At 41.0% G+C, this 12,300-nt stretch overlaps 1 protein-coding gene across 1 annotated transcript in view; it reads left to right on the top strand.

The window, feature by feature from the left end:
• The window catches only part of ATP8A2 (ATPase phospholipid transporting 8A2), an 870,132-nt gene that overhangs the window by 623,986 nt on the left and 233,846 nt on the right, over positions 1–12,300 (top strand). The window contains exon 29 of the mRNA XM_089685820.1: positions 8,662–8,784. Within this exon, the coding sequence (XP_089541946.1) occupies positions 8,662–8,784 (123 nt within the window). The remainder of the gene's footprint in view (positions 1–8,661; positions 8,785–12,300) is intronic.

Raw genomic sequence — 12,300 nt, 5'->3', positions numbered from 1 at the left:
TCTTGTTCTGTTGTAGCATATGCCCCATATTTAAAACAGTTGTTGTGGAAGCAAATTCGGTATAAAACCACATTTTCCATAAATCAAGCACCAGTCCTCCAGCAGAGGTCTGAGATGATGTTTTCACAATTGTCTTGTAGTATTTGTCTAATGTTAAATAACATGTCTTCTGGATTTCTTGTTCGCAATCTACCTACCGCCTATTTTGTGTATAAACAATGTTTATAAAATCCATTTTGTTTGGCCATGGCAATAAAGCAAAAAATCTGAAAATTATAAAGATTCAGAAGAGGAAATTAAGGGGTGGATATGTGCAACATGTATAAATGCAGTACATCACTGGTTCATATAGTGAACTCGGTGTAGAGCTGTTCACCCTGAGGTCATCACAGAGGACAAGGGGGCACTCTTTACATCTGGAGGAAAAGAAATGTAATGGAAAGGTTTCTTCACAGTGAGAGCTGTGAAAATGTGGAATAGACTCCCTCAAGAGTTGGTTCTGGCCAGCTCAGCAGATTGCTTCAAATGAAAGAACACATTACATTACAATACAATACATTACATCACTTCTGAAGTTGTATTCTGTCGTATGAGACTTTTTGTAACTTTAGTAACCTCTTCATTTTTGATGAGACTAGCATGCAAAAAAAACAAAACGGACGACCCCTGATATTCTGATTATGTGTAGGAGGCTTAGGACAATTCACACTTTCCCTGTGTGTGGAGCTGATCTTCTTATTTAGTCCATCACTCAGTTTACATACCATACTTAGGGTAATCCCGTGGTTCATAACCGGTGCATTCCATTACTTTTACTAAAGGTACTATCAGATGAACTAACTTGACAACAATTCATAGCAAATACTTTTTTTTTTTTTGCTTAGAGTATGGAAAGGTTAAAACCCCTTATCTTGGGAGCATTTTGTAGCTTGTAAGAGCTGGTCTTCTCCCCCTACTGCTTTTCATTGGCTAAAACAAAAATGCCTGATGCTTAAATACACATTTAAACACTTGAGATAAGCTTCTAATACACTTGTTTATGCACGCAAAATTGTTCAAAGACTCCTGAAATTACTTGAAAATTGCTCAGCTGAGGTTAATTCAGCCTAGTTTGGATTTCCTTCATTTGTCAAAAAGACAAATAAAATAAATATTCTCAGTAGTGACACAGATAACAACAGAAACTTGAATTAGGGTCTACATTTTCCCTGCTGTATTCAAAACAAAAACAATAAAGTTTTGCCTTGATGTACACTGTAAAGGGTCAATTTATAAACGTTTTAAGAAACTTTTCACACACTTTTCTGATCCAATTAGGAATATGTGTTAGTCCTGGTTCACACTGAATCCGACTTTGAATTTGTGCGACTTCGCTTGAAGTCGATTTGAACGGTTCCATTGCAGACAATAGGGTGCGACTATGTCATGCAATTTGAAACTGTTTTGTGAACAAAAACTATAAAAGGTATACCCTTAAAAATTCTACATTAACTACGCACTTAAAATATATAATACCTTAATTATATCACCGAATTCAGTATTACCACTTGCCTACTGGGCACTTTCCTGGCCAGGCCAATTTTCAGCTTTCACGTTTGTCACACTATGAATGACAATTGCACGGTCATGCAACACTTTACCCAAACAAAATTTTTATAAATGTTTTGAGACATATAGATCTTTCCTTTGGTGGTGTTCAATCACCACTGAGGTTTTCTATTTTTTGCTAAACAAATGAAAAAAAGACCAAAAATTTAGAAAATTTTTTTTCTTAGTTTCTGTTAGAAAATTTTGTAAAGAAGTAATTTTCTCCTTCACTGAAGTGCACTGATGAGGCTGCACTGATAGGCACTAATAGACAGCACTGGTAGGCGGCACTGATGAGGAGGTACTGATGGCATCACTGATGGGCACTGACAGGTATCACTGATGGGCACTGAGATGTGGCTCTCAAGGGCACTGATAGGCAGCACAGATGAGCACTGATAGGCAGCACTGATTGGCACTGATAGGTGGCACTGGTGGGCAGCACTGGTAGGCAGCATTGATGGACACTGAGAGGTATCACTGATGGGGCACTGCAGCCCCATCAGTGATACCTCTCAGTGTCCATCAATTTAATACTCAGGGCACTGATGATGTGTAGATGTCTCCTATGAGGATTACGGCTTATCAGTTCTCCTCTCCTCATGCACTGTCAGTGTCAAAAGAGGACTGCTGATAAACGGCATTTCTTGTTTATGTGTGATCAGCCTACGTCATCAGCTCTTTACTACGATCAGTAATCTACTGTATCCAAGGGACACAGCGCACCACCAATCACCATGCGCCCCCCACATGCACAGCTACAGTGGGAAGACGTCATATGAGAGCTCCCAACTGTCTGTCATTTCCCAATACTGAGATGGTTAAAGTGGAACTAAATTGCATCTGACCACCACAAACTGAAAAACATTGTTTAATTATTTTTTTATTTTCAACGCAAAATCCCCCATCATGCTGTGTTTTGCAGAGAAATCACATTGAAAACCCCCCCCTAGCATTTCTAACCATGGCCAGGGAATTTACCTCCAGGAATCCACTTGGCCCTAGGCCAAGCATGGATGCAGGTGGGTGTGTTTCATTGAGAAAACCCCTCCTCCCTTCCTGAAGACTTTTGGGATGTACAGGGATTAGACAGAAAATGGAAACACTGCATGATTTGCAGGTGTGAAAGTGACCACATGTTTCATGTTGAAAGTGGAAGTGATGTAACACTCACAGGTGGGAAACCTCACTTTCATCATTCACTACGTGTGCGGGTAGTAATATGGAGTCATGTCAGAGCTTACTGAGCTTCAAAGAGGACACATTGTTGGTGCCCACTTAGCTGGTGCCTCTATGACTGAAGTTGCCAATTTATGTGCTGTGTCATGAGGTATAGTATCAAAGGTTATGACGGCATATACAGTTTCAGGGAAAATATCGTCTGATAAGCATAAGCGCGGTCCATGCGGTCAACTGACCAAAAGAGACAAAAGGACATTGCACAGGATTGATAAGAAAACTGCTGCAGAAGTGACTGCAGAGCTCAGTCTTAATGAAATTGAGATTGAGCTCTTCAGTCACTTTTGCAGCAGTTGTTCTTTTATTCAGGGTCACAATCCAGCGCCTTACGTCTCTTTCTGTCATTTGACCATGTTGACTGCACTTATGCTTATCAACAATGTTTTCCTGGAAACTGTATATACCATCATAACCTTGTACCTTGCGATACAGCAAGTAAATTGGCAACTTCAGTCACAGAGTCACCTGTTAGCTAGCTCATCACACAGAATGTTACATCACTTCCGCTTTCAACGTGAAACATGTCATCACTTTCACACCCGTAAATCATGTAATGTTTTACATTTTTTGTCTAAACCATGTATGACATCATGTGCCTAGGCTTGGAAACCAGACAGTAACTGAAGAAATGTTAAAAAAAATAAAAACTTTTTTTAACCAGTTCAGCCCTATTGTAGAACGCTGGTGAGCGGGACTCAATCCTAGTGGGCATTGTATGACGTCCTTCTGGATCGCCAGGAGGCCGTGCTGCAGCGAGGTCTGTCACCAGCTGTGTCCATAGGACACAGCTGATGACCGATCTGTGACTGCTGTAACCAATCACAGCAGGTCATATGACATTTGTAAACAATGGATGTCTTCCGTTCATGCCATCCATTGTATACAATTGTGTTGTTATCTGTGATTGGTCACAGTGATCACATGTACAGACTCGGCCAATCACAGTCCATCTGTGTCATGTGATTAGCTGGGGCCACAGCTAATCACAACAAAAAAACACAGCATGAATCAATTTCATTCAGTTAAATGCTTGCAGTGAAATTCACTGTTATACGCAATCAAAATGTGTAAAAAAAATAAATAAATACTGATCACTTCCCCAGAGTAGTACAATATTACTATGGTAACATTATGTTACTCTGGTCACAGTGCTTTATAGAAAAACAATCATGAAAGAAAGAAAAATGTAATAAAAAAAATGTAAAAAAAAAAGTTTTTTTTTAATAAAAATTTGTATACATTGTACAGATGTGCAACTTTGCAGGTAGTTTAAGGGGACCCCCAGGCATGATATTTAAAGGAATCTTTCAGGTTTTTTTTTTTTTGTACTTTAAGCAATGAAAAATGACTGCCCCTTTAACAACGGTACTTTTTGAAAACATTTTTCCACTGATTCATGTCTCTCAGGGTAGTACCCGAGTTCCCATACACCTTTTATGGCCAATAACTTGCATAGAAGCTTTCAAAATGGGCCCTTTTGAATTTAAAAGTTCGTGTCCCATAGACTTGCATTGAGTTTGAAGTTCGCGGTCAAACTTTCGAAAGTTTGACCGCGAACCAAACAGGGAGGTGTTCAGCCCATCACTACTTATAAAACAAGTAAGTATACTAATATACCTTTCAATCTATTTACTAATGATAGCAGCATAAAGATTAAAAATAGTCATTGCTGATTGAGAGAGTTTAGTTCCACTCAAAGAAAACCCAGATCTCTAAAAAGAGAAATAAAAATTATATTTGTTTTACATTTCATAGTTTCCTTTCGCTTTGTATGGATGGTAATTACATGGATATGATAAGGCTTCTACAGTCATGAGCTCAAATGATAGAACTTTAAGGACACAGCTTCTCACTTTCCTTCTTTTTAATGGCTGTTATTGCTCAATTTTATTAAAATAAAGTTCAACAAAATTCCAAAAATCACAATTAAGGAGTTTCCCTCGCAGTGGTTCTCAGTATTTCTTTTCAATCCAAAAAAAAACAAAAACAAATGACATTAAGCCTCCTGGCCTTTATGCTAGTCCCACAGACCAGGACACAACACCACTTAGTACCTCTCTCAAAAGCTTGGTCCATACACTCAGCAGCCCCTTGATGTTCTGGCTCCCATCTGTACTCCTGGACAGAGACCTCTTCTGTCTGCCGGTGTGGAGCTCAGAACCCTAGTCCTGACCCCAAAAAAAGCCCGGCTCATACCTGCACAATTAGTGTGCTGGTGGATATCAAAACACGCACCCACGATTGGAGATTTCATCCCTCCTAGATCTCTACGAAATCTTTACGCTCCAGGGTTTTACCAGCCGATAAGGAAACTGAAAAGTTTGTTTCCTCTGAATGACACAAGTTACCTGGTGCCCCTCAACCTGCCTGAATGGGAAGGGCACAGCACTGCCACAATGGGTAAATTTTGGGTTGTTTGCATTTGAATGTGAACTTGTGATAAGATGATAATCTATTTGGAAGGGAAGTTTACTGACTAGTTTTCATGTTATATGCATACATTTTAAATGAGGATAATAAGAAAACACCAAGAAGAAATCATGGATGTTTGCAAGCTTCTAAAAATGGCACAGGATCTCTGAATGGGGACAGGTGGATGATTAATAGCTCTGCCCCCTCCATTTAAAGGTTTTATGTCATTCATAGAAGCTGTATTGCGGCGTCTATGAATGCCAGATCAGGCAGGAAAGAGCAGACATAGTCTGATGAGAGCTCCTGACAGCCCCTTAGCTGTATTAATCCCTGCCACTCTGGAAGATTGCAGCGGCAGGGTCGGGGGGATGGGTAGCACGAATGAAAGTTTCTATTGAAAGCAGAAGAATCAGGACAAGGGCACATCATACTAACTGTAGGTTATGTCCCTTGTGCTGATTTTTCTGTTTTTTAGTTTTAGCTAAACTTAGGATTCAAATAAGCTTTAAAACAAGCCCTCGCTGACCCATGTAGTTAGAGCAACTGTGGAGTAATTTATCCTTAAAGTTCACAATAAAAGCTGTGTAGTTGTTCACTGTGTGTCCATTTACATCCGATCACCTTTGTGTCTACCCTGGTCTAGAAAGAAATGGCAAAAAAAAAAGATTGGGCAAGAATGTAACAAAAGTGGTATACTGACCATTCTGCTCCAGTTCAGCAGAGGACCTCTTCACAGATTCCCTGCTAATTGGACCAGATATCACCTGTGTGAAAAGGACCTAAATGAAAGTAAAACTGAGAAGGAACTTCTTCAAACCTAGAAGATTAATGACTCCATATTTGCTGCAGCTACAGAGGTCAGCGAGGGCAATTTAAAGTTTATTTAGTGCTTATTTAAAAAATATAAATATTCGACTGTCCATAGCCTGACCAGAGTTTTCCTTTAAGACACTGACCAGCTGTGTTAATTTCAGTGGTAAGCTCCTCACACTTTATGAAACACTAGCATATAAAGTTAGATAGAACCCTCTCTCCCCAAATATAAAACAAAAAATAACCAGGTCTTTTAAAACTATTCAAATCTTGATGACACCCAGGGCTTTTTTTCAGCAGGAACGTGGGGGAATGCAGTTCCGGCACCTCCAGTACCTCCATCACTGAATGTATATAATGGCCAGTGGTGCTGGGGTGTGCTGGAGGGTCTATTAATGCTGGATGCGGGCGGCTCTATTGTCACTGGAGGGGATCGTTTTTTGCATGGTGGTCTATTTTTGCTGGAGATGTATCTATTGATGCTGGCAGATCAATTGCTTCTGAAAGGGATCTACTGTTGAGTGTAGATCTGTTGTTGCTGCTGGGGGTGTGTTGTTGCTTGTGTGGTACTTTGTTGTGGGTTCCATTGTTGCTGGGGGAATCTACTGTTGCTGCAGTGGGGCTATTGTTGCTGTCAGCAGGGGATCTACTTTACTGTTTTTCTTATAATCATTAACACATTCCATACAAAATGATACTTGGCTCTGTATTCTCTAAAAGGAGCAGTATGGCGAGTGTTGGTAAGGGTAGGAACCAAGGGACAGTGCTCAGAGGTGGCTAGAGGGGCGGAAACAAGGGGTGACTCAGAAGGGGGTAGTTCCTGCACCTATTCTCTGAGAAAAAAATCCCTGATGACACCTCTCTAAAAGCATCCCAGTGGCAATCCTGAATAACATTACCTACCTGTATTTGTCTGTTTACACTTTTAGAGGTGTACTTAATTAACAGTCAATGGCCTGTAGTAATTAGCCATTCTGGGAGCTCTTCACCACATACCGCTTAATTCCATTTTTTTTTTTTTTGCGGACATCATACAGCTACAAGTACCCAGCTCTGCATTTTCCCAGTCAATAGACACAACAGTAAAATGTATTTTACTTCACTAGATAATACAGCAAAGCGAGTTCATGAGCCAAGAATGGCCACATCTTATGTGTCATCTGGTCTGGTTTCTGGTGACAATTTGTACCTCTTCTGAAAGCTGCATGAAAGTGAAGCCACGAAAAAAAACAGCTTTAGAAATCACTAGCATGTGAATGGGATTAGACGTACACTCAATGCCTGACAGATACTGCAGTGTCCTCTAATGACTGAAATTGCAGATAACTGGAGGAAAGATCACTTTCAGTGAACAGTGAATCCAGGAGAGACACCTCAGTCCCAGCATAACAAAAGATCTATTATTCCACAATTTGTTCTCAGAGTTTGAGATTAGAAGGAAGAGAGGACATATCCCAGGTCATTCAGAAAAAATGGCTTCCTAAAATACCCTAAAATTTAACACCAAATTAACATGTAAAGTTAAAAAAAATTCAATAAATAATATCTGAAAAAAACCATTTGCTGATACTGAATGCAATATGAGGGTGACTTCACAGTTATAAGCATGTTTTCATTCATGTTTTTTTCACTTTTCAATGCTTGTTTCACCATATTGCACATTTATTATCAGTGGGCCCTCTGTGCACATCCAAGGGCCAAAAAAGAAAAATCTTCCTTATTTTTCCCCAGCACACAAAGTATGTATTCTATATGACATGCTTTGCAGGGCGGTAGTAGCCAGGTGCGTTTGTTTTAGCTATGTATGTACCAGGGGCGGACTGACAACTCATGGGGCCCCTGGGCAATAGGGGTTCATGGGGCCCCTGTGTCCTTGCTCAAACTCAAAAAAGCCTATAAAAAAGGTACCAGGGGCATCTCATGGGGCCCCCTACTGACCCCGGGCCCTCGGACAGTGCCCGAGTTTTCAAATGGTCAGTCCGCCCCTGGTATGTACTTTAGAATGGCATTATGTATAACTAAAGGCAAAACATTGTTTTGGATAAGTTGAGAGGGATTAGAGCACATGTCAGGTTTTTATTGCTGTGTGTGCCCTCATTAGGGGGATTTACCTTCTCTATGTGTCCTGTGTACCATTATCACTGAACGTGAAAGTAAAATAAAATCACAAATTTTAGGTTGTTCCCATACACAGGTAATGATTTTGAATAGAGGTGCATAATGGGTGGTATTCTAAAATGAACACCGTAGACTCCTAGTAGGTTTGCAGTCTATCGGTCATCAAAGAATTTGGCCATGGTAGGTCTCAAAACAGTTTGAAAAGTTTGTTAGTTTCATAACTTGCCAGGCAAGTTAATAAACTATTTGAAGAGTGACAGTTCCTCTTTTCATTTTTAAAAACGTGACATTACACCTGCATAATAAGAGCCTATTAAGATGCAAATATAGGACCATATGATTCATACTACTTCGCTGCTCAGTATAATGCATTGGCCTTGGTAGTTGTTGGATCGTTGTGACTGTGAGACATTAACAATCTTTTTAGGTCTTTCCTATCCTCTTTCCACATTGTTATCACCTTTGTAGTGCTCACTATTACTCTCTCGACAGATTTTCACCGCCTTACCGCCTTTCACACTGGGAATCTGCGAGCGATCCTGCAGCCAAGACAGCATGCTAAGATTTCCACAGCTCTACAAAATCACTCAGAATGCAGATGGATTTAACACAAGAGTAAGTCTGATAGAAGTAGCAAGTACTCAGCCATGCTTATGATACCATAGTGCTGTTTCTGTATATGGCACCAACATTTTTATAGGCAACACGAATACTGTATAACATTAAATTTTAAGTACCCCTAAAAGGAATTTTTTTTATGACATCTCACTCTTCTTGCTGTAGCAGATGAGGTCTCATCCTTCTTGCTACATTCTTTATAAAGTAAGAAAAAAACAGTAACTTGTGCCCTTGATATATGTAGAAAACTGATGGGTAGTTCAACAAATTTGGTCGAAAACTAAAATGAAAACCTTCAGTGAGCTCTGTTGCTGTTTTTATCTGGCTTCCAGGGCAAACACTATTTCCAGGGCAGTGACATCACCAGCAGTAAGTCATGCAGGCTCAGCTACACTATTCCAGGAGTAGATGGTACAGACCAGGTGTGAACCAACTTCAAACCTTTTGAGATCTGGTTACTCCGTGGTCTCATGTACAGATCTGTAAAGATGGAAGCAATCCAATGTGTACATTGATAAACAGTTTATAATAAGCTTTGAAAAGTTTTCTATGGTAAATCTCTAGAATTGATAATGGATTCTTCTACTCCTGCACAGAAAAAGGAAAGGTCCTTAAGATACAAGAATACTAAACTACAAAATGTGCCAGTTCAAATAAGTGGTGGATGAACCAGCAGTTAAAGTTAACTGGGGCACTATTAGTACTGAATACTAAATGAAAACTAGAGACTTACCCATTTGAATTCACATAAAAGGTTTATTTACATCAGCCTGTCTCGACCAAAGTTCTGTAGAACCCTGGGGATCCTTCAGAGATTTCTAGGGGTTCCTCCAACAATGATGAGCAGAGTAGGATTGACCTCCCATGTGACTTGCATCGTCCTGGGGCAGACGTCACTCAGCAAAGCTTATGGGAATGGGACCAGTGGAGTCTCTCTTCTCATCTCTCAGATTAGTAATATTTGACACCAATCTTTTTAGCTGTTTGTAAAGATGGCATTCTTCTTAAAGTGGAGCCTCTCCTCTTATGTCCCAGATTAGTAATAACCAAAATCAGTTGCAAAGGTTATGGGAATGGGACCAGTGGAGTCTCTCTTCTCATCTCTCAGATTAGTAATATCTGACACCAATCTTTTTAGCTGTTTGTAAAGATGGCATTTTTCTTAAAGTGGAGCCTCTCCTTTTATGTCCCAGATTAGTAATAACCAACACCAGTTATCTCTTTAGCTGTCTGTAAAGATTGTATTTTTTCAACCACTTGTGTAAGAGGAAGTAACGATTATGTACAATAGAGATATGGAAGCTGTACGCGACAGCCATCTTGTTAAGGTCTCAACCATTTTGTTTTTCATGAAAAATCATCTTTCTCCCCTCCTCCCTCCTCTTGAAATGGAATTTGTGGCTATAAGTTGTACCGAACTTCAAAAGAGCCTCTTATCTTAAATAAAACACAAATAGAGGCCAGCTCCAGAGCTGTAAACCGCTAATTAGTCTTGGCAGGATGTCTATTTTACAAAGACACTTTCCTCTGTCCTATCGTAAAACAATAACTCAGTCCAGGTGTCACGGATCCCCCCATACGCCACACCCACAGCGACTAGCTAACCGAGGCGCGCACGTGCGGCCGTGACAGGGGGTAAAGAGGGAATAAAGGGGACTTAACTTTGAATATATAAAACAGTATATCACCCATCCACTGTCCACACCCCCCCCCGCACCAGACACACCACAAAAGGTAGCTTGCCACCACCCAACAGTTTATCCGCAGAACGGTCTGCTGGGACACCCCACACACACAGATGTCCGTCTGGCCGATCTGTTACCTTTTACAATCTGCACGCAATCTGCCCACACACAGTGCAATTTCATGCAGATTGGCAATGAGTTTGACCGAGCGTTTAAAGGGACTAAAATACAATACAATCTAATCTAATACAATCTTATCTCTCCAATCTATCTCTCCGAAGATATGAGCACGTGCTTAGATACACAGAAGTAACTAATTACTTTTAAGATTTAATTTCCTGAAGTGGGCACTGCATAAAATATGTACAAAATATAAAAAGTTACAGAAATACAAAAAATACAAGAAGACACACAAATGACTATTCACTACAAAATAAAAAGGGAATAAAAGACAGAAGTAAAACTTTACCAGTATTTACCCTGCGATTGGAGCAAATCAGAGAATCAGCAATTCGTTGGTCGATCGAACCAGCTCCGTATGAATAGCAAATGTCCCAGTGTCCGGGTACCCCATTTATGGGGATATGGACGTAGGCGGGATATTAGTCCTCGGCCAATTGACCATGGGGGGGGGGGGTGTTCCTGTACCTGCCCACAGGATGTTCTGGGTGCTGACCTGCCCAAGTTCAATTGGGCCAAGATCGGCTTAAAAACACCAAGTCGGGGATTGGATTTCCGACACCAGCGCATCAGTCCGATTGCGACAGTACCAAACACCATTCGACTGTTGCCATCCAGCTCCACCTAACCATTTCCTGCATTTTCCTGGCCTTCTGCCTAAACCACAAATATGATTTTTAGTGCCGATGTAGCCTACAGAATGCCCTACAAGAAGGGATCATGTTCATCTCTCTGCAACTAATGTTTTAGCTTTTGTGAGAGATTACACATACCCCTTTTGATGTATGGATATACCTTTAGCTCCCTGCTGTCATGAAGCTGGAATGTCTGGAGCCACTTCCTTTAAACTGGCTTCACCAGAAGGTAACAACCTTATTAACACAAAAGGTGTCACATCCTGGAAGCCTGGCTTTTCAGCCTAATTGATGCTAATTGTACCTCATTTCCCCAATGACAAGGACTGAATATACATCCTTAATGACAATGGAATGTCCCTACAGAATATACATCCTTAATGGCAATGGAAGGTCCTTACAGTTACAATTACATATTGCTACTGATCACATCTTATCTACTCAAATCTGTACATTTATGTCATCATTCACATGTACGTTACATCTCCCCTCTTCCAGACAACGCATAGCTGAACGTAAACGGGTCGGCTAACACGTCTGCCAGGAAGGTTCCCTAGGTTGGGGGGGGAGTTCTCCCAACTAAAGCTTGACACCACTGACAGCTCAGCCCATCCCCCTGCCGATGGGAGAGGGCTTCTGTACAGCTCTCTGACTGATTCTAAAGGGTTTGGGTCACCACTGGCCAGCAGATCACCCCGTTGATCCATTTCATCCACTGGCCAACGACGAGCTACTGGAAGGGTACAGGCAAACCTGTCATTGTGTGCTGTCATCATTTCCAGCCACTGGCCAGGGTCATCTGGTGGTTCTCTATTAGCTGCAACACCCAGATGTCTGAGTCTGGCATAAGGTCGTTCCCGGGTGATCTGGACCTGGTTCCATGGCTTGGATACCAGAACCTCCACCCTCTGACCTGTCTCCCACACTTCTGCTCCGGCCAGGGACCGGTCAGCACAACCGGTCAGCCTGCGAGAATACAGTGTTGTCAGATACAGTCTCTGAGAAAGCAGATT

Source organism: Staurois parvus, unplaced genomic scaffold (genome assembly GCF_062004578.1).
Source record: "Staurois parvus isolate SC_StPar_1 unplaced genomic scaffold, SC_StPar_1.0 ptg000387l, whole genome shotgun sequence".
Taxonomy (NCBI): Eukaryota; Metazoa; Chordata; class Amphibia; order Anura; family Ranidae; genus Staurois; species Staurois parvus.
This window is presented reverse-complemented; position numbering and strand designations above follow the sequence as displayed.